We start from the raw sequence: 17,569 nt of genomic DNA, 5'->3' as shown, positions 1-17,569 counted from the left end.
CGGCAGGGGGGTGTGGGCGGGGCCCGCGGAGACGCGCGCGCCCAGGACACCCCGCCCCGCGAGCGCTCGCGTGCGCACGCTGACGTCACACGGGCGTGTGCCCCGCCCCCGCGCGCCCCGCCCCCACGTGGGGGCCCACGCGCCTGCCCTCCCGCATTATGTAACAGCGCCGAGGCGAGGCCGCTCCTCCCCATTGGCCGCGCCGGCCGTGACGCGAGGCTGAGGCCGCCGTCCATTGGCGGCTCGTGGCGCGGCGGGGCGGGGCCGGCCTGAGGCGGACGGCGGGGGGGGGTGGGGAGCTCCTCGTGCCCCCGTCGCGCGGCGGGGGCGTGGCCCGGGACCCCCCAGCGCGGAGCCCCGTGACCCGGCGCGGCCCCCGGCCCCCCCCGCCGCCCGCCAGGGGGCGCTGCCCCGCGCCGCACCCCCCCCCGTGTCGCCACATGGGGGGCGTGGCCGCGGCCCCACCCTCCCGGCCAATCAGCGCGGGGCGGCCACCGCATTGGGCAGTGCCGACGGCGGCGCGGGCCAACGGGGACGAAGGGGCGGGGCGGGACGCTGAGGCTCCGCCCGCTGCCGGGGCGAGGCGACCAATGGGTGCGCGGCGGGGGCGGGGCCCAGCGGGAGGCACGTGCGGCCGCGCACGTGTCCGCGTGGGGCCGCCGCAGCCGGGGCGGAACCGGCGCCGGCGCCAGAGCGGGAACGGGGACACCGGGACGGGGACGGGGACACCGGCACCAGCACCGGGGCACTGGTACCAGGACACCGGCACGGGGACACCGGCAGCAGGACACCGGCACCGGGGCACCGGCACCGGGACGGGGACGCGGGCACCGCCGCAGCTGCAGCCGGGAGCAGGTGGGACCCGGGGGTGGGGGGGTGGGCCCGGTGCTGGGCAGGGGGCGCGGGACCAGACTGGGGGGGGGGCGGTTCTGGGTATGGGGGGGCCGGGGCCGCGGTGGGGGGGGGGGCCGGTCCCGGGGGCGGGGGGGGGTCCCCGGTGCTCGGGTGAGGGGTACCGGTACTGGGGAACCCACGGCGGGGGGGTCCCGGGGCCGGGTGGGTTCCTGCACCCCCCACCCTGTACCGGGAGGTGCCACCGGGGGGGGGGGACCACAGCAGTTTCTCTATTTCCCATTTTTATCCAATTTCCCCGCTTTTTCCCTCTTTTTTTTCCTCCCCCCCCCCCCCCCCCCAGGCAGCCTCGGCCCGGCGGCACCGCAGGGGCTGAACTCGGGGAGAGGCTCCCCCGGGGGGGCCCCCCCCGCCATGGAACCCCCCGCCCGCTCCTGCTCCTGCGGCTCCCCCGCCTCCAGCCCGGGGGGTCCCTCCGACAGCGAGGCTGAGGGGGGCGGCCACCCCCAGGACCCCCCAAAACCCGAGCGGAGCCGCAAGCGAACGGGGGGACCCGACCGAGCACCCCCCGAATCGTCCCCGTCACCCCGCGGGGGGAAGCGGCCCCGGAAGGGGGAAGGGGGGGACACCCCACCCAGCGACGGCGATCGCATCTTTGCCCAAAAAGTGAGTTTTTTGGCAGCAAACCGGAGCAGCACCCCTAAATTTACAGGGGGTGGGGCAGCGCTTGGCCTCCCAAACCGTGCTTGGGCCTGGCTCTGCCTCGGTTTCCCCACCAGAAACAGGTTGGGGGGGGCGGGGGGCACACACGACACCCCCTCCCTGGTCTGGATGCGGCCCGGCCACCATCCTCCTCCTCTTCCTCGCAGTGCCGGGAGCTGCGGGGCTTCATCCGGCCGCTGGCGGAGCTGCTGGAGGGGCTGAAGCGGGGGCGATACGACAGAGGTGGGTGCCCCCTCACCCCTCCCACCCCGTACCCCCCCTTCCCCCCCCCCCTCCCCATCCACAGATTTTTGGGGTTCCCCAGGGCTGAGCAGCTTCCAGCAGAGCGTGGCCATGGACCGGATCCAGCGGATCATCGGGGTCCTGCAGAAACCTGAAATGGGGTGAGTGTCCCCCCAAAATTCCCCGGGGCGGGGGGGGCAAAGGGACACCCCCCCACCCAGCTGCAGGGTGACGGGTGCTCTCTGTCCCTGTGTCCCCCCCCCCCCCAGCGCTCGGTACCTGGGGACGCTGCTGCAGGTCGAGGGGATGCTGAGGGTCTGGTTCCCCCACGTCGCCCCCAAAGCCGCGCAGGATCCAGCCCCCGCGTCCGCCCTCCTCCCCCACCGCCGCCGCCCCCCCGCTGGCCCCCCCGGGGCTCCCCGCTGCCGCCGCCTGCCCGGGGACACCGCCACCGCCGCGGGGACGTCGGGGACGTCACATCGGGGGGGACGCCCCAAGTGCCAGCGCCCTGCCCAGACCGGGACCCCCGCGTCCCCCCCGGCGCCGGATGAGTGACCCCCCCTTTCCAGAGCCGGGGGGGGGGGTGCCTCTCTCCTGGGTTTTGCCTTTTTTTGATGTTTGGGGTTTTTAAAATATTGTGGACAGTGAGACCTGCGGGCGGGGCCGTCCGGGGGGGGGGGAGCCCTGAGACCCCCCCCCCAGGGATCCCCAAAACCTCGGGGGGGGGCACGTGCCTTCACCAGAGCGGAGCCCCCTCCCCGGGAAGGGGGGGGTCGTGCCTTGGTGCACCGGGGAGGGGGGGGAAACGGGACGGGACGCGGGATGGGATGCGGGGCGGGGGGCTGGCCCCCCCGCTGGGCTGGTGCCTCCCCCTCCGTGTGGCGTTTTTGGGGGGGGGGGGGGGGGTGGGGGTGCCCCCCCCCCTCCCCAAGTGGGGCTTGGCCCTGCTGGAAGCAATAAAAGCCGCGGGAGCGGCCGGGGCCACCCGGTGCCGGTGTCCCGGTGTCCTCTGTCCCGGGGGGGGGGGTCCGGTGCTCTGCCCCCCCCCCCCCAGCCCTGACCCCTGACCCTGTGACCCGCAGCCCGAGCCCTGACCCTTCCCCCCGTGCCCCACATCCCAGCCCCGCCCCTTGCCCCCGCGTCTCGCGGGTCAGGCCACGCCCCCTGCCCCGTCCTGACTCCGCCTCCGAGCTGTGACCTCTACCCTAAGCCACGCCCCCTATACCAACCCTAAGCTCCGCCTCCCCGCGGTACCGCGCGCCACTTCCGGTTCCGGGGCGGTGAGCGGAGCGGCCGCGGTTCCTCCGGGGGGTCCCGCTGCGATCGCGGTACCGGGGAGGGGGAGAGAGGTGGGGGTGCGGCTCCGCAGGGGCCTCCGGGGACGGGCACTACCGGGTCCCTTCGGGATACACACACCGGGCTGGGCTGGGCCCTTACCGGGTCATTCCGTGCGGGCGGGGGGGGGTCTTACCGGGTCCGGCGGTGACGGGGGAGAAGGCCCGTGAGGGGGGGGGGAGAGGGCCGGTTCCTCCGTGGGGCGGGGAGGGGGTCCGGTGCTGCCGTGTTTCGGGGGGGGTTGGGAAGAGCCGGGCCCCCTCCTCCCCCCTCCGGTGCTGCGGGACCCGGGGCCGCCCCGTCCCACCCGCCCCGTCCCGCTGCAGAGCGGCTGCCGCCATGGCGAACCACCTCCGGTTTGTGGGCCGCACCGTCATGGTCCAGAACGGCAACGTGGACGCGGCCTACAGCGCTCTCAACAGGTGAGGGGGGGACCGGGGGGGTCCCGTTACGCTTCAGCGCTTGAGGCGGTAACGATCGCACTAATTAACCCGGGTGTAATTAGTTCTTGGTTGGGGGTCTGACCCCCAAATCCGTGTGGGCTCCTCATCCCGCTCCGTCCCGCGAATTGGGTTCAGAACGGGCGGATTTGGGGCCGTTTTCTCTGCGTGAGGCCTCTGAAGCGGCACAGGGGGGAGGGCACGGCCCCGCGGGGGTTGTCGCCGTGCCTCCTCGGGTGTGGGGTTAATGAAATTAAAATGACTTAAAAAAACCCCAACAAATCGGTACAAAACCTGGCGGGGATGCAGGCAGCGGCGTTGCCAGGGCCGGCGCCAGCTCCTCACAGAGGCCCCATTTTAACCAAATCCCCCCCCCGGGTTTCGCCTCATTTGCGCGAGGGGGACGCGCGAAACGTCTCACCGCGTCTCTCCTTCAACTCCCCCGCCCCTCCCCGGCAGGATCCTCTCGCACGACGGCCTGGTGGAGGCGGTGCGACAGCGACGGTACTACGAGAAGCCGTGTCGACGGCGACAGCGCCTGGCCTACGAGGCGTGCCGGCGGGTCTACAACGCCGAGATGGGGCGGAAGATCGCTTTCCTGGCGCGGGGCAGCCGCCATGACCCCTGGCTGGGCTGCTAGAGAGGGGGGGGGAGAAACCGCACCACCTCCTCCAGTGTCAATAAAAACCCCTCCGCTGAATGGCTTTTTTAATTTAGTGTTAATTAATTAATTACGGTGGGTAAGGAGGGGGTGCCCGCCTGCACGTGACGCTGGTTCCCGCGCTGACTTTACGCGGGGAATTAAAAAAAAAAGGGGGTGTGGTCTTTTAACCACGTGATGTGGGCGGGGCTAAGAGCGGGCCCCGCCTTTGCTCGCTACGCCCCGCCCTTCTCCTTCCCAGCACCCCCCGCGCGAGCGGGCGCGCAAGCGCCGCGCGGTCGTTTCCGCTTCCGTCCCGACGTGCCGTCGCCGTCAGGGCCGCCGCTGACCGGGCCGGGGCCTACCGGGGCCGAGCCCCGCCCCGCCCGCACCGGTGAGGGATACGGGGGCTGCCCCGGCTCGGGCGGGGGGGAGTCCGGGAAGGGAGAGGACGCGGCTGAGGGGAGCGTGGAACCGGGGAGGCCGCGCCTGAGGCGCCGGCCCCCAGCGAAGGGCTCCGCGCTGGAGCCGCCTCTCCCGGGGAGGCCGCACCGGGGGGAGGGGGAGGTGTCCCGTTTCGGTGCCGGGTCTGGGCCCGGGCCCCACCGCGCATCTCCGCCGGGGCCGGAAGGCGTTGGGGGGAGGGAGGGAGGGAGGGAGGGAGGGAGGGGGGGCGCGGCCGGCGGCAGCAGCAGCGCGGGTTCCGCCGGGCCGGACGAAGCCGCCGCCTCCGGTAGCGGTGGGAAGCGGGGGCCGTGAGGGAAGCGACCGGCTTCCGCGGTTACCTGCTCGGGGGAGTCGCCGGGGGAATCTCCAGCGCCGAGTTCGAACGGTTCGGCGGCAACCGGGCGTACGAAGCCGCGTCCTTGGCGTGCGACCCCCCCCACCCCACCCCCGGGCTCTCCTCGGTGCCGGAGCCCCAGCGGGAATTGTGGCCGCGGGCGGGTTCTGCACCGCGAAGCTCAATTCTTTATTTTTTCTCCCCAAAAGGAAGCGGTTTGTCTGGCCGACAGCGCCGCAGGAACATCGGCTTCACGTTCTCACCGTTCCGGGCTGTAACGTGGTGAAAACGGTTAGTGCCTATATATTTAAAATCTCTCGTGGGCGCTATTTCCCCACCGGGTTCCGCCTCCGTCGGTCCTTATTCGATTACAGACACCGAAGATTAATCTAGAGTTTAAAAGCAGCGCTAATTATAGAAGTTTTGTATATAATATTACGCGCGTGCGTAGCCGTTGATGCATCAGTGTAGTAATTAATTATTTCCACTTTGTCCCGAAGCGTTATGTACTGCGGAGTTAGGATTTACAGGTGAAATTCTGTAATAATGTTCTTTTTGACCTGTATTTGATGCTATGTTTGAATATCTCTGAGAAACCTGTTGTAAAAAGTAAAAGGCCGCAAAGATTTTTCAAGTTTTTGACTGCAGAGAGGGAGGAGCGTGGTTTAAACCTGTAGATTTATTTCTCGGATGCTGTGCACAGACCCAAAATTGAGAAAAACTTCATTAGAACTAACGCCCAGGCTCTTAATTCTCGCTTTCAGCAACGATAACCCTATTTGCTCGGATTTCTGTTAAAATAGACTCACGTTAAGGCCGAGGCTCTGCAGTGTGGGGAAGAAATGCCGAGGTCAAACATATTTCCTTAAGAAGATTTTCTCCTGTTTCCAGATAAAGGAGACTTGGTTTCCAAATCAGATTAGGGCCCGGGCGCGTAATTAAACGTTATTGCATCTGCAGACTGTGACTGACAGGGTGAGAATCGTTAACGATTAATGGCGAGAAATTTGTACCTTGAAAAATCGGTAATTTTGGCTTCGCCACCAGCGGCTGCCGCTTTAAGCAGCAGAGGCGGCTGGGCACGTGCAGAATTTTTAAGCGTCGGTGAAGCGGAGCGTGTTGAGAGTCGTTTGCGAACCTCACGGGGGAAAAGAGACTAATTAAGAGCGAGCGGGTGTGTGTGAGGGGTTTCTCTCTCTGCTTGAAACGTCGTTTAGCTCGCATCGTGCGAGGCAGGCTTGCAGTTGCTCTTCTTAAAATATTAAGCGCGGACTCGTGAGTCTTGAGGCGCGTTAATAACTGGCCTAGCGGCCCCGAAAAGGACCCAGGGAAGTTCAGAGAGAAGCCGAGGCGTGAAGTGACGTCCCGAGACCAGACGTTTCCACCTCATTTGTGGTGGATCCCTGCGCGAAAGTGGAGCCCGATCCGGAAGGACGGGTACGGCGCTCGTTCTGTGTCCTGCTGAGACCTCTCCTCTGCGTGTGGCTCATCTAATTTTAGATTTATTTTTTTAAAAATAAGGGAGCAAAAGTCATCTCTGAAAGCTTTCGCCACTTCTAAGCTTTCTCATGAAAAGGAGAAAAGCACAGCGCTGAAGCAACAACAATCTGATATTTTATTTTACTAGTCTGCGGTTTTCTTGTCTGTCTTTTTTACAGGTAAAAGTGAAATAATTCCGTTTGGCTCCTGGCAAAGATGTCGCTCTCCAAAAGGGAATTGGATGAGCTGAAACCATGGATCGAGAAAACGGTGAAGCGAGTCCTGGGGTTCTCAGAGCCCACCGTGGTCACCGCAGCGCTGAACTGCGTCGGGAAGGGCATGGACAAAAAGAAAGCGGCCGGTACGTCCCGCGTGCTCCAGCCCTGACCCTGCGGCTGTTCGTAGGGGTGGTCAGACCCCCTTGACGGAGAAAATAGCCCCAAATAGCCTTGAAATAGCCTCAAATCAGATTTAACTCGCTCCCTCTGTTCCTGGAAGACCGACCTAACGCTAGGCGGGAACGACAGGCCGTGGTTTCGTTGCCGGTGGTGGCTGGCAGTGTCTGGAGGGTGAACGCCGTCCTCACGGGTGTGAGATCTGGTTTGTGTTGAGTTAGTTTTATAAAACAAACAAAAAACCCCAAATCTGGAAGCTCTCGAGCGTACGCGGGGGGTGATTCTGACTCAGCCTGGATGAGGCAGAGGCGAGTACGTGCAAATCCATGCAGACAGGTGAGACATGATCAAAAGCCTTGGAATATATTACAAAACCCGAGGAAGTAAAAGTGAATTTAAGGCTTCTTTTTCTAAAGGAACTGAAAATGATAATTTAAACTCTGGCTTTTTTTTTTTTTTTTTTTTTTTTAACCATTAGAGCCCTAATTTTTTCTAGTCGAGGCCTGGACTCCCTTAATCCTTCAGAGTTTAAAGCTCCTGACAAGAGGATCTGCGGATCCCAGGCCTCGTTGCGTTAGCAGGCTCAAAGCCACCTATGATTACGTGTTTTACAGCTCCTTTTACAGAAGTCTCTGCAGATTCTCCGTCCTCCCGCTCATCCCAAACAGCGAATTCTGCCATTTACACAATTCTTCCTCTTTTTCCAGACCACCTCAAGCCCTTTCTTGATGATTCCACCCTGCGATTTGTGGATAAGCTTTTTGAAGCGGTGGAGGAAGGCCGAAGCTCCAGGCATTCAAAATCCAACAGTGATCGGAACCGGAAGCGAGAGCTGAAGGTGATTATTGATTATTGATTGCTTTTTTTTTTTTTTTTCCTGTGGTTTGGTGGCCGTGGAGGCAGCACTGGTTACTCTGCCACACTTTCCTCTTCCAGAGAGGTACATCTCGTAACGCTTAAAGTTCAAGAGAAAAGACCCTTCTCCATGATGAAGTGTGTGAGCCTTTACCTTTCGGTTCTCTTTACCTTCGGATGAGTTAGAGCCGTGCTATCCCAGGCGGAAACTTGGGCTTTTGATTTCTGTAACCATCTCTGCTAGGCTCGTGCAGCGGAGTAACTTCACAGGGCTCCATCTCTCCGTTTTCTTTCGTGCTCTTTACTGTTGCATTGGCAGCGCTCTGTTTTCACCGGGAACCTGGGGTAGGTGCTCCCAGCGACTTCCCGTTGCTCTTCCTTGCCCAGACGCGCCGCGTTTTGCTCTGCCAGCCGGCTCTCCCCGTCAGCGAGTGAGTGGGGCTGCCTGGTGAGTGATCCAGTGGGTTTTCGTTCTCTTTTTTCCATCCGGAATCAACAGAGGGTGATTTTTGATAAGCCCTGTCGTAGCACAAGGTTAATTACAGCTGGGTTTTAACAGCTCTCTGGTGTTTCTCCCACCTAACGCTTGTCCGGGATGGTGGAAGTCTCATGCATCCAAACCTGTTTTCACCTCCTTTCTTCTCTTGAAGACTTTACTCTCCGTCTTCTGGAATTGCATTTTTTCCATCACTCGCGTACCAAGTTTAAAAGGGGCTACTCTCCGTGCCGCTTCCCGCTCGCAAAGTAAGTTTCCTTTCGCTTTTTCTGAGGTTCCTATTTTATGGCAATTGGTGTTTCTCTGTTTTAGTCAGCACTTAACCTCTGTGAGCTGGAATAATCCTGTTCAGGATTTGGATCTCTTCAGGTGTGTTGGGAGGCAGGTGCCTCCACTCCCTGTTTTCTGTTAGAAACTTGATTTTTCTCTCGCTGTCTGGCTGAGGCTTTTACCGGTGCCAGAAAGAGTCTCCCCCAGGCCCGTATACGTTCACCAGTTAACAAATGGTGCGTTAAAAGAGCTGGTATGGCGCGAGGAGCAGCAGTGCAACCCAATTTACTGATCTGGAGAGGTCTGGATTTGGGTGAGAGCCCTGAGAGCAGCGGTAGCTTACAAGGACCTCGATCTTCTGCAGTTTTCTTGGCGCTGATAAGCGTCTTTTGAGTATTTCCGGGCTGCGGTTCCACTTTAATTTGGGCATTGGGCTGGTACAGCCGCACACTGTGCCGAGCTGCCACAGGGGGCGTTAGAAAGCGAGGTTTCGGTTAGGCTGGTGCATCCTGGCTGCTCCCCTCAACCCTTTTGCTTTTGATCTCTTGGGGAGATGGCGGAGAGATAGGGACGTCATCAATCCCACCGCTGCTTGGTGCTTCCTGGTGGCAGGATTGCAGGCTGCGGGCTGGCCCGGTGACCGTCGCAGCCCCGTGGCACAGCTAACGCGCGTGGATCCTTTCTTCGCAAGCTGAATTCGGATTGTGCCCGTTTTCGGGCTGTCTTGTGCTCTCGTCTTCCTTGTGGCTGCAGCCAGTGAGCTGCGGGATGCGGGGAGGGAGCAGCAGCCTGTGGCAGAGGAGATCTCGTGCTGGTAGCGCAGAGCAGGGATGGGGCTGGGTGTGGAGTCGGTGATTCTTCTCCAGTGAAGCGTCCGCTGGGGTGTCTCGCATCACCACGGGTGGTTAACGGTCTTTTTGGCTTCCCAGCTAACCCAAAAGCAGGGCTGGGAAGCAGCAGAGCAAACCTATCCTCTTCTCTTGGCTCCTGGCGTGGGGACAGCCTGCCAAATTGTCATCCCCTCTCTCCGGAAGTACTTTCCTTGGAGGTCCTCCATCAAGATCTAGATCTGTCCTGACCCTGCTGTAACACGAGATGTTCTAGTGAAGTTGTCAGATCACGGTCAGACTTCCAGACTGACTTTCCACCCCACCCCAGGGCAGGTTTAGAGTTGAATTTGTACTTGCACACTTAGATCTTGTCACGACGAGCAGCGGATTAATTCAGAATGCCGCTTACCAGTCCTGTTAGCTGTCTTCAGCACGCTGCCCGGCCTGCCTTCTCCCTCCTTGGTTAATTCTTGTGGGGTAGGTCGTTGCTTGGGAAGTTTCAGGAACTAAAACGTAATGGTTTACACACTTTATACTATGGGCAAGTCCTTTCTCTTGAACTTGTAGGTTTTCCAAGAAGTACCTGTGTCTGGATGAGGAAGTGTCCTTGTAGAATATGAACCGTTATAGTGAAGAAGGGATTGCAACTAACGCTTACAACCGGTGTGTATATTTTCTTTTCAAATAACACCTTGACACACACTCACACTACAGTAACACAGTCACATGGACAAATCCAGTTTACCGTACGCAAAGCAGGCACCGAGTAGGTGAAATCCGTGGCCGCAGTCTCCCGAGCTGAGGCATGCTTGAGCAGAGCTCCGTGTAAAGCTCACCTTGCCTTTTCTTTTGAGACCCTCACGCTGTATGCGAGTCCATCAGCGTGGTGGTTGTTCCGCCTGCTCTCCAAGCCGCGCTTCTCCAGAGCGGTTCGGTTTGAGCGTGGGGTCTTCAGATCCGAGCTGGAGTCGGCTGGGTCGGAGCGTGAGGGAATGTCACAGGTGTCCCGACCTGGTCTGGGGCTGCATCCTCATTTTTGGGGAGGACGTGGTAGGACAGCGCAGATTCCTTCACTAAACCCTCTGAAGTTGGCAGAAGACGTGGAAACTATTTTTGCCTGGTCAGGTCAGCTTGTGGGCAGGCTTTTTCCATCTCTCTGGGTAGCTGAGCGAGACTTTAAATCTCCTCAGTGCCAAAACGCCTTTGACCGCCTGAGAGAACGGTGGTGGCTTTTACCCAGGGACATCCCTGTGATGTCTCCTGTCCTTCAAGCTCTTGGATGGATCATCACTGATGCTTCTCTGGTGGGGGACCAGGGCACAGGCTTCACGTGGGATTATAGATCAGCCTGCAAGTGCCGCCCTGGAAACTCTGAACCACGGTGCGGTGCTGACCGTACGGTGCCGAATCTGATCCGCACGGTGGTTTTTGGTCTTAAAACAGCCGCTGTGAGAATTCTTTGTTTTTAACCACAGTTCTCTCCTTCTCTCCTTTTACGTTAGGATGTGTTTGGTGATGACTCTGAGGTATCCAAGGAATCTTCTGGTGTCAAGAAGCGGCGCATACCACGATTCGAGGAGGTTGAGGATGAGCCTGAGGTCATTCCAGGCCCGCCGTCGGAGAGCCCTGGGATGCTGACCAAGCTGCAGGTCAGTCTAACAAAGCTGCGTTACACGAGCTCTGCCCCAGAAGGGATCTTGAATCCCGACACAGTTTAGCGTTTACTTCATCTTGATTCGTATCACAAGCTGAGCAAACAAAAGGCAAAGTGCTTTTGACCGTCCTTTGGTTGCTGCAGTTGTTGCCTGTGTTCCCTTCGCAAGACGATAACGCGAAGCCTTCGAGCGAGGAAGGTTTGGATGTTCTCTTCGCGTCAGCGGGAGTAAATGGGAATGGTCTCGGTAGAGACCGTTAGATTCGTTCTCTGCAGCTGGAGGTTGTCGACTGGAGCGGTTTGATGTAATTCTGTTCTCGCTAAGCTGGCTCGCGTGCGTTTGCAGCTGTAAGCGGGTGCTGAGGACCCCTTCTCTCCTTCCAATAGAGGGAAGAAAAACTCACTGTCCAATTTTCTGTCCGTAGATCAAACAGATGATGGAGGCAGCCACCCGGCAGATTGAAGAGAGGAAAAAGCAGCTGAGTTTTATCAGTCCTCCAACACCACAGGTACCCTACCAGAAGCAATGGGCAAATCCCGTGATCCCCATTTCAGCTCTGACACATTGACCTAGGTGTGCTGGAACAGACGTGTAACAAACCTTCCTCCTCTGTCAACAGCCAAAAATTTCTTCTTCCTCCCAATCGGAACGTCTTCCCATCGGCAATACGATCCAGCCTTCCCAGGCGGCGACGTTCATGAATGACGCCATTGAGAAAGCCAGGAAAGCTGCGGAGCTGCAGGCCCGAATCCAGGCTCAGCTGGCTTTGAAACCGGGGCTCATCGGCAACGCCAACATGGTGGGGTTGGCCAACCTGCACGCAATGGGGATCGCGCCACCGTGAGTACCTGTCGTTTGCCGTGTAATCCTGACGGGCGAATGAATCCTGAAGGTTTCTCCAGCGGTGTTGGTTCCCTAGCAGTGGCCTTAACGGCTGCTGAAGGAACAAATTTTATATTAAAGAGGTGAAACGGAGCTTACTCCTTCCTTGGGTAAGGCTCTCCCAACTTCTACACGTGAGGTTTGAGTCCGTTCTGGCGGCACAGATGAGATTTAACTTTACGAGGACGTCTTTCACTAGTCATGGGGTGGTTTGGCTCTTTACCATGGAAATAAGACTGACATTTCCTTTGAATTAATGCCTTACTCGCATTTTAAAGCAACATATCTTGTCTTACCACCAGGAAAGTGGAGCTGAAGGATCAGACAAAGCCTACGCCGCTGATCTTGGATGAGCAAGGCCGAACTGTTGATGCGACCGGTAAAGAGATTGAGTTGACTCACCGCATGCCAACCCTAAAAGCAAACATCAGAGCTGTGAAGAGAGAGCAGTTCAAACAACAGCTTAAAGAAAAGCCCTCGGAAGATATGGAATCGAACACTTACTTTGACCCCCGGGTCTCCATAACCCCAGCCCAGCGTCAGAAACGCACCTTTAAGTTCCACGAAAAAGGCAAATTTGAGAAAATTGCGCAGAGGTTGCGAACGAAGGTATTTGAGGTCTTGCCATGCTAACTGAGAGCACGGAAGCGAGGGTTCGGTTCGGGATAGGAGTTGGTTCTCCTCTCCCAGAATGTGAAGGGATGCCATGTTGGCTTTGACTAAGAAGCTTTTCAGTAAAGTCACCTGAAACTTTTCATGTTGGAAAGGCCAAATTAAAATTTATGTGTGCGGAAAGCGTTTTCTTACAGCTATCTTCACTTGATGAAGACTGAAAATTTCCAAAGAGAATAGATCATTTTCTGGCCAAAGGTTCTTTCTGCAGAAGGGATCACCCTAGAGGTGGAGATTTAAAGGAGTCTTGATAAAATGCCCAAGTTCTTGGGGAGAAGGGCTTCGTTAGACAGAAAAGTCCAGGGATACGATGCCTAGGTTGACATTCCGTTGGGATTGCTCCATGCTCCTAGAAGGCTCGGTAATAAGACCAGATTTTTGGCAGGGCTGGGTGCTTCCGCAAAAGCACTCCACCATCATGTGCTGTGTGGTTTCTTCTGTGGTCTGCTTCAGATTGTTTAAAAAAAAAAAAAAAAAAAAAAGAAAAATCAGCAGGTGGATACGTATTGTGCTTTTCCTGAAGGTTGTGTTATTTTGGAATGACCTTTATGTGCCGTTTTCTTCTCCTTGTTCTCAGGCTCAACTAGAAAAACTGCAGGCAGAGATCTCTCAGGCTGCCAGGAAGACGGGGATACACACTTCCACCAAGTTGGCTCTTATTACCCCAAAGAAGGAGCTGAAAGAAGGGGAGATCCCGGAGATAGAGTGGTGGGACTCCTACATCATCCCTAACGGCCTCGATTTGTAAGTAGCTTGCTCGCCGAGTTTTGATCGTTCTGTCACAGGAGGAAACGCGGGGAGGTGCTCGGGGGTGATGTGGTGGTCTGTGGAGCACGTGGGTAGGTCAGGCCAGACGTATCTGCTCAAGGTATTGAATTCCACGTCCCTCATCTCTCAGATCCAGGTGGTTTGCTCCCAAAGTCTCTCTTGGGGCCGGTGGTAGGCAGCTGCCCTTCTCCCTTGTTGGAGGCAGCGTTCCGTTAACCTACATGTTAATACTCTTGTCACTGCGTGTCTCCTTCAGCGCATCAAGCTCTGATCTGTGCTTTGGGTAGAGATTTGTGCGGGGTTTTTTGGGGGGTTTTTTTATGGCTTGTGAGATTCAGGCTGGGAGGTTTGCAATGATGCCCAACTCTCTCCTTTCTAGAAAAGGTGGAACGTCTTCAAAGAGAGATGAGTACTTCGGGATCACAAACCTCGTGGAGCACCCAGCACAACTCAACCCGCCAGGTACTGCCCCAGTTTTGGTCAACTTTGCTGTTAAACTAGACACAAATAAAATATTTTGAGCGGCTGGTGGTTTTTGGGACGAACCAGCGTGCAGCCCTGCAGCCCAGTATCTCTTGTACCTGCGAGGAGAAGAAATTGTGCGGAAGATAAGTCTGCAAGCTCCGCAAAGATAGCTGCAATTGGGAGGGAGTCTCTGGAAACGATATAAAACCTGTAGTAGTTACCAGTAGCTCGCTTACTTATCAATGTCCTGCTCTGTGCTCGCTGGGGTAGCAGTGCAGACATGAGCTACTCATCTCCAGCAGGACAGTTCTGACATTCTTGCCCTGAGGAAAAGAAATAAAATAAGAACCAGAGAGCATTTTACTTTTCAGTAAAATCAAAAAATAGCCAAAACCCGTTTTCCTGGTTCTGTGTTTGGCGCAAACAGCCTGCAGCGCTCGGGTTTGTCGATGAAAGTGTGGCTATAACGGAGCATGGTGGGGTCTGTCCCCCGCTGACGGTAGCAGGCAGCATTTTCTCTTGCTTCTTCAAAATCAGATTTATGCTTATCTCACGTCGTTTCTCTTCCCAGTGGACAGTGACACACCAGTGACCCTAGGTGTTTATTTAACTAAGAAAGAGCAGAAGAAATTACGGCGACAGACTCGGAGAGAAGCCCAGAAGGAGCTGCAAGAGAAAGTCAGGCTGGGCCTGATGCCGCCGCCAGAACCCAAAGGTAAACGATGGCTACGGCGGGCAGGCTGCCAGCAGAGCCCTTAGCTGGCAAACCGAGCGCGAACACGGTTGGGAATGCTGCACGCAGCGTGAGATCACACGGATCTGTGTGTCGGCGTGTGTTGGAGTGATCCGATACTTACTACAAGCCTGCGAGCGTGCCTGGTGTTGCTGTGCTTTACTGTTACGGCAAACCGGTGTCTGACAGGCGCCGCTCACAGCTCCTCTTCGTTTCCCTTGCAGTAAGAATTTCAAACTTGATGCGAGTACTGGGGACAGAAGCTGTTCAGGACCCAACAAAAGTCGAAGCTCACGTTAGAGCGCAGATGGCAAAGAGACAGAAGTAGGTGGCACGTTGTACCTTTTTTTGGTCGTTTTCAGATGGATTTAGTGCTGGTGCTTCATTTGTAGAGAATGAAACCCTTGAACTGATGCCGCAAAGCAGAAGGAGTGTGATTTCTCTGCGTGTTGCTCTTGTAGCTGCCTTGAATGACCTCCCCGAGGAGGAACTGGGTCTCGGTGATCAGTTCTTGTCACTGGAGAGCGGCCTTGTGCCCTGTATTAAATGAGTTTCTTCCTACACTGGTGATCGCTGTCGCAGTTGGTACTAAATTGTGATTAAAAAAGCTCACGTGCTTTTAATTCAGGCAGGTGCAGATGGAAATCTGGGCAGGAGTTGTAGCTGCTTTGGGATCTGTGGAATATATTCTGTGTTTAGGAAGAGAAGGATCCGTTTCGATGCCGGAATGCATGTACCGTAAGCCGCGTATTGCTTATTGTTGCTTATCTCTTTGCATCCAGAGCTCATGAAGAAGCAAATGCTGCGAGAAAGCTCACAGCAGAACAGCGAAAAGCGAAGAAGGTTAAAAAGCTGAAAGAAGACGTTTCGCAGGGAGTTCACATAGCTGTGTACAGGTGAGTGCGTCAGGTTTCCGTCAAGCGTTAAAGAATCCCGGCCCATAGCAATCACACGGTCCCAAACGATGTGTCCGTTAAGTCTTCCTGTCACAGCTGAGCGCTAAAAACACACGTCGGGTTTGGAGCGTGTCAGTGTTTCCCAGCTGTCAGAGCTAACCTGGTTCAGCAATCAGGAAACTTTTAAGATTTAAATGAAATGAGAATGGGAAAGGACGGACACAGCCTCTCTGAGCAGTCCGATAACAAACGCGTGTCATTTCGAGGTGCGGGTAAAGCCCCTGAGGAGCTGGAGGAGGAAATGGGCCTATTTGAGGCAGAGTAGGGAGCTCTTACGGCTGGTGATAATAGTTCTGCTTTTCTGCAAACATTTATGTTTGTTTTTTAATTTTTTTTTTCCCTTATCCTTAGGGTCAGAAACTTGAGCAATCCAGCAAAAAAATTCAAAATCGAGGCAAACGCTGGCCAGCTGTACTTAACAGGCGTGGTGGTTTTACACAAAGATGTCAATGTTGTCGTGGTAGAAGGAGGTGAGGACTTCCGAGGCAGGTTTTTGGTTAAAAAGCTTGCCTCTAGCAAAAATTACCATGAAAATTGTTGACTGAGGGTTACGGAAGGACAAGGAAGTAAGGAGGCCGTTTGAAACTCCTTTAATTACGGCTCTAATGGGGTTAGCGCTGACTGCAGAGCGCGCTGTAATCCAGTTAGAAAACCCAGCGCGTTCGATGTTGAAGGGAAGAGCACTTGATTTGAATCCTTGATGCTCTGAGCAGATGCGAGGAGAGCCTTAGCTCTCGATCCAGTGTGGGTTCCTCATGGTTTGCACCATTCTAAATAATTTTACGAGGTGTTGAAGAGTCTGTTTGGATGGAAATCTTGAGGTGGCTGAGAGCCGAGTGCTTTGCCAAAGGATGCAGGGAAAGGCTTGGCCGCCCCGAGGGTGTTCAGTGCTGGATCAGCCTGGCCGTGCCTTACTTGCCATGCCTGGTCAGCTGGGCACGCTGGGAAATGTTTGTGGGCGTTTTTTGGCTTCTGCTGCTTTTTAGAATCTCCTAAAAACTCCAAGGTTAAAGAGCTTTTTGGGAACGTTGAGTCTCTGTTCTTCCCCAGGCCCGAAAGCACAGAAGAAATTCAAACGTCTTATGCTTCATCGAATAAAATGGGACGAGCAAACATCGAACACAAAGGGAGAGGGTAAGTGACAAGCTGTGTGTGGAGGGGTGGTGAAATGGCTCTTCCTTTGGGATAAAATTAGTTTTATTGGTCGTTGTTTTTTTTTCCAGATGATGATGAATCCGATGAGGAGTCCGTTAAGAAAACAAACAAATGCTCTCTGGTTTGGGAGGTGAGTCGTGGGCGTAGATCAATACGGGGGGCTGGAGGGAAGTGAGCTCCATCTGACAGCAGCTGAGGCAAAAACGCTGTTTCAAGGCTTTGGATGCAAAACTGCTGCTCTGACTTTTTCTGTAGTGTTTCTTGAGCTGTAGCAGAACTCAGAGCATCTCCCCTGCACAGTGCTCGCGCACGGGTTTATTCCTGGGTTCTCTGCGTCACTCGGAGCTGTGTTTCCTGTCACTTTTCCTCAGAGATGGGTTGGAATAACATCCCTTTTCTCCTCCCCAGGGCACAGCAAAGGACCGCAGCTTTGGCGAAATGAAATTTAAGCAGTGCCCCACAGAGAACATGGCACGGGAGCACTTTAAGAAGCACGGCGCGGAGCACTACTGGGACCTGGCCCTCAGCGAGTCCGTGCTGGAGTCCACAGACTGAGGTGAGGGGGCCGCCAACACCCCCCTCCTCACACCACAACCCACCTCCCTGCCGGATCTCGGACAGCCCCCTTCCTCCCTTTGCTCTCCTCAGCACACCGATTAAAGACATATTTTTTAAAACAAATTACTGTTACGCTTATTTTCGGGATAAATGGGGGGCGAGGGATGGCTGTGGAGGCTTCAGCTGTCTGTGAGAAGAAGGGGGGTGGGGGTGTGTGTCTTGCTGTCAAGGGTGTCTTTGAGGGAACCAGGGAGGTGCAGGCTGCCTTTGGGGGTTTACAGCGCGCTGCCTTCCCCCCACCATTTATTTACACCATAAACCGTTTTGTTTTCTTTAAACCCGAAGTTTTTTTTCAGCCCCGATGTTGTGACTAGGCCCAACTCCTCCCCCTCACAACCGGGGGCGAC

The 17,569-nt window shown here is 56.6% G+C and overlaps 3 protein-coding genes across 6 annotated transcripts; all 3 read left to right on the top strand.

Moving 5' to 3' along the window:
* Positions 1 to 440: 440 nt before the first annotated feature.
* CIART (circadian associated repressor of transcription) lies at positions 441 to 2,704 on the top strand. The gene is made up of 5 exons (XM_054805992.1): positions 441 to 855; positions 1,196 to 1,518; positions 1,722 to 1,797; positions 1,880 to 1,958; positions 2,067 to 2,704. The coding sequence occupies exons 1-5, from the start codon at positions 441 to 443 to the stop codon at positions 2,350 to 2,352; spliced, it is 1,179 nt and encodes a 392-aa protein (XP_054661967.1). The 3' UTR covers positions 2,353 to 2,704.
* Positions 2,705 to 3,039: 335 nt separating this feature from the next.
* Positions 3,040 to 4,272, top strand: MRPS21 (mitochondrial ribosomal protein S21). 3 transcript variants are annotated; one of them, XM_054806472.1, is made up of 3 exons: positions 3,040 to 3,077; positions 3,459 to 3,554; positions 4,032 to 4,272. In XM_054806472.1, the coding sequence occupies exons 2-3, from the start codon at positions 3,472 to 3,474 to the stop codon at positions 4,210 to 4,212; spliced, it is 264 nt and encodes an 87-aa protein (XP_054662447.1). In that variant the 5' UTR covers positions 3,040 to 3,077; positions 3,459 to 3,471; the 3' UTR covers positions 4,213 to 4,272. The 3 variants fall into 3 exon arrangements, with proteins under 3 accessions (XP_054662447.1, XP_054662445.1, XP_054662446.1); XM_054806470.1 differs by having other exon boundaries at positions 3,067 to 3,125; XM_054806471.1 differs by having other exon boundaries at positions 3,067 to 3,146.
* Positions 4,273 to 4,472: 200 nt separating this feature from the next.
* Positions 4,473 to 17,285, top strand: PRPF3 (pre-mRNA processing factor 3). Of its 2 annotated transcripts, XM_054806340.1 has the most exons (17): positions 4,473 to 4,606; positions 5,203 to 5,284; positions 6,652 to 6,833; positions 7,575 to 7,705; positions 10,821 to 10,967; positions 11,398 to 11,481; positions 11,593 to 11,813; positions 12,158 to 12,464; positions 13,105 to 13,271; positions 13,675 to 13,757; positions 14,332 to 14,475; positions 14,718 to 14,817; positions 15,276 to 15,389; positions 15,801 to 15,919; positions 16,500 to 16,583; positions 16,673 to 16,734; positions 17,013 to 17,285. In XM_054806340.1, exons 3-17 carry the CDS (start codon positions 6,689 to 6,691, stop codon positions 17,157 to 17,159), a joined length of 2,055 nt encoding a protein of 684 aa, XP_054662315.1. In that variant the 5' UTR covers positions 4,473 to 4,606; positions 5,203 to 5,284; positions 6,652 to 6,688; the 3' UTR covers positions 17,160 to 17,285. The 2 variants fall into 2 exon arrangements, with proteins under 2 accessions (XP_054662315.1, XP_054662316.1); XM_054806341.1 differs by lacking the exons at positions 4,473 to 4,606; positions 5,203 to 5,284; positions 6,652 to 6,833 and adding an exon at positions 9,886 to 9,981 and having other exon boundaries at positions 7,574 to 7,705.
* The last annotated feature ends 284 nt before the right edge of the window (positions 17,286 to 17,569 follow it).

This window comes from Grus americana, chromosome 29, assembly GCF_028858705.1.
Source record: "Grus americana isolate bGruAme1 chromosome 29, bGruAme1.mat, whole genome shotgun sequence".
Lineage (NCBI taxonomy): Eukaryota > Metazoa > Chordata > Aves > Gruiformes > Gruidae > Grus > Grus americana.
The sequence above is the reverse complement of the archived record's forward strand: the minus strand, read 5'-3'. Positions and strand labels throughout refer to the sequence as shown.

Excerpts from the sequence above, each read along its gene's own strand:
- PRPF3 (XM_054806340.1), top strand. The coding sequence starts at position 6,689 with ATGTCGCTCTCCAAAAGGGAATTGGATGAGCTGAAACCATGGATCGAG. Across the intron at positions 11,482-11,592 it reads TCAGTCCTCCAACACCACAG|CCAAAAATTTCTTCTTCCTC; the intron begins GTACCCTACCAG and ends CTCTGTCAACAG. Across the intron at positions 12,465-13,104 it reads CGCAGAGGTTGCGAACGAAG|GCTCAACTAGAAAAACTGCA; the intron begins GTATTTGAGGTC and ends CCTTGTTCTCAG.
- CIART (XM_054805992.1), top strand. The coding sequence starts at position 441 with ATGGGGGGCGTGGCCGCGGCCCCACCCTCCCGGCCAATCAGCGCGGGG. Across the intron at positions 856-1,195 it reads GCAGCTGCAGCCGGGAGCAG|GCAGCCTCGGCCCGGCGGCA; the intron begins GTGGGACCCGGG and ends CCCCCCCCCCAG. Across the intron at positions 1,959-2,066 it reads CTGCAGAAACCTGAAATGGG|CGCTCGGTACCTGGGGACGC; the intron begins GTGAGTGTCCCC and ends CCCCCCCCCCAG.
- MRPS21 (XM_054806472.1), top strand. The coding sequence starts at position 3,472 with ATGGCGAACCACCTCCGGTTTGTGGGCCGCACCGTCATGGTCCAGAAC. Across the intron at positions 3,555-4,031 it reads GCCTACAGCGCTCTCAACAG|GATCCTCTCGCACGACGGCC; the intron begins GTGAGGGGGGGA and ends CCTCCCCGGCAG.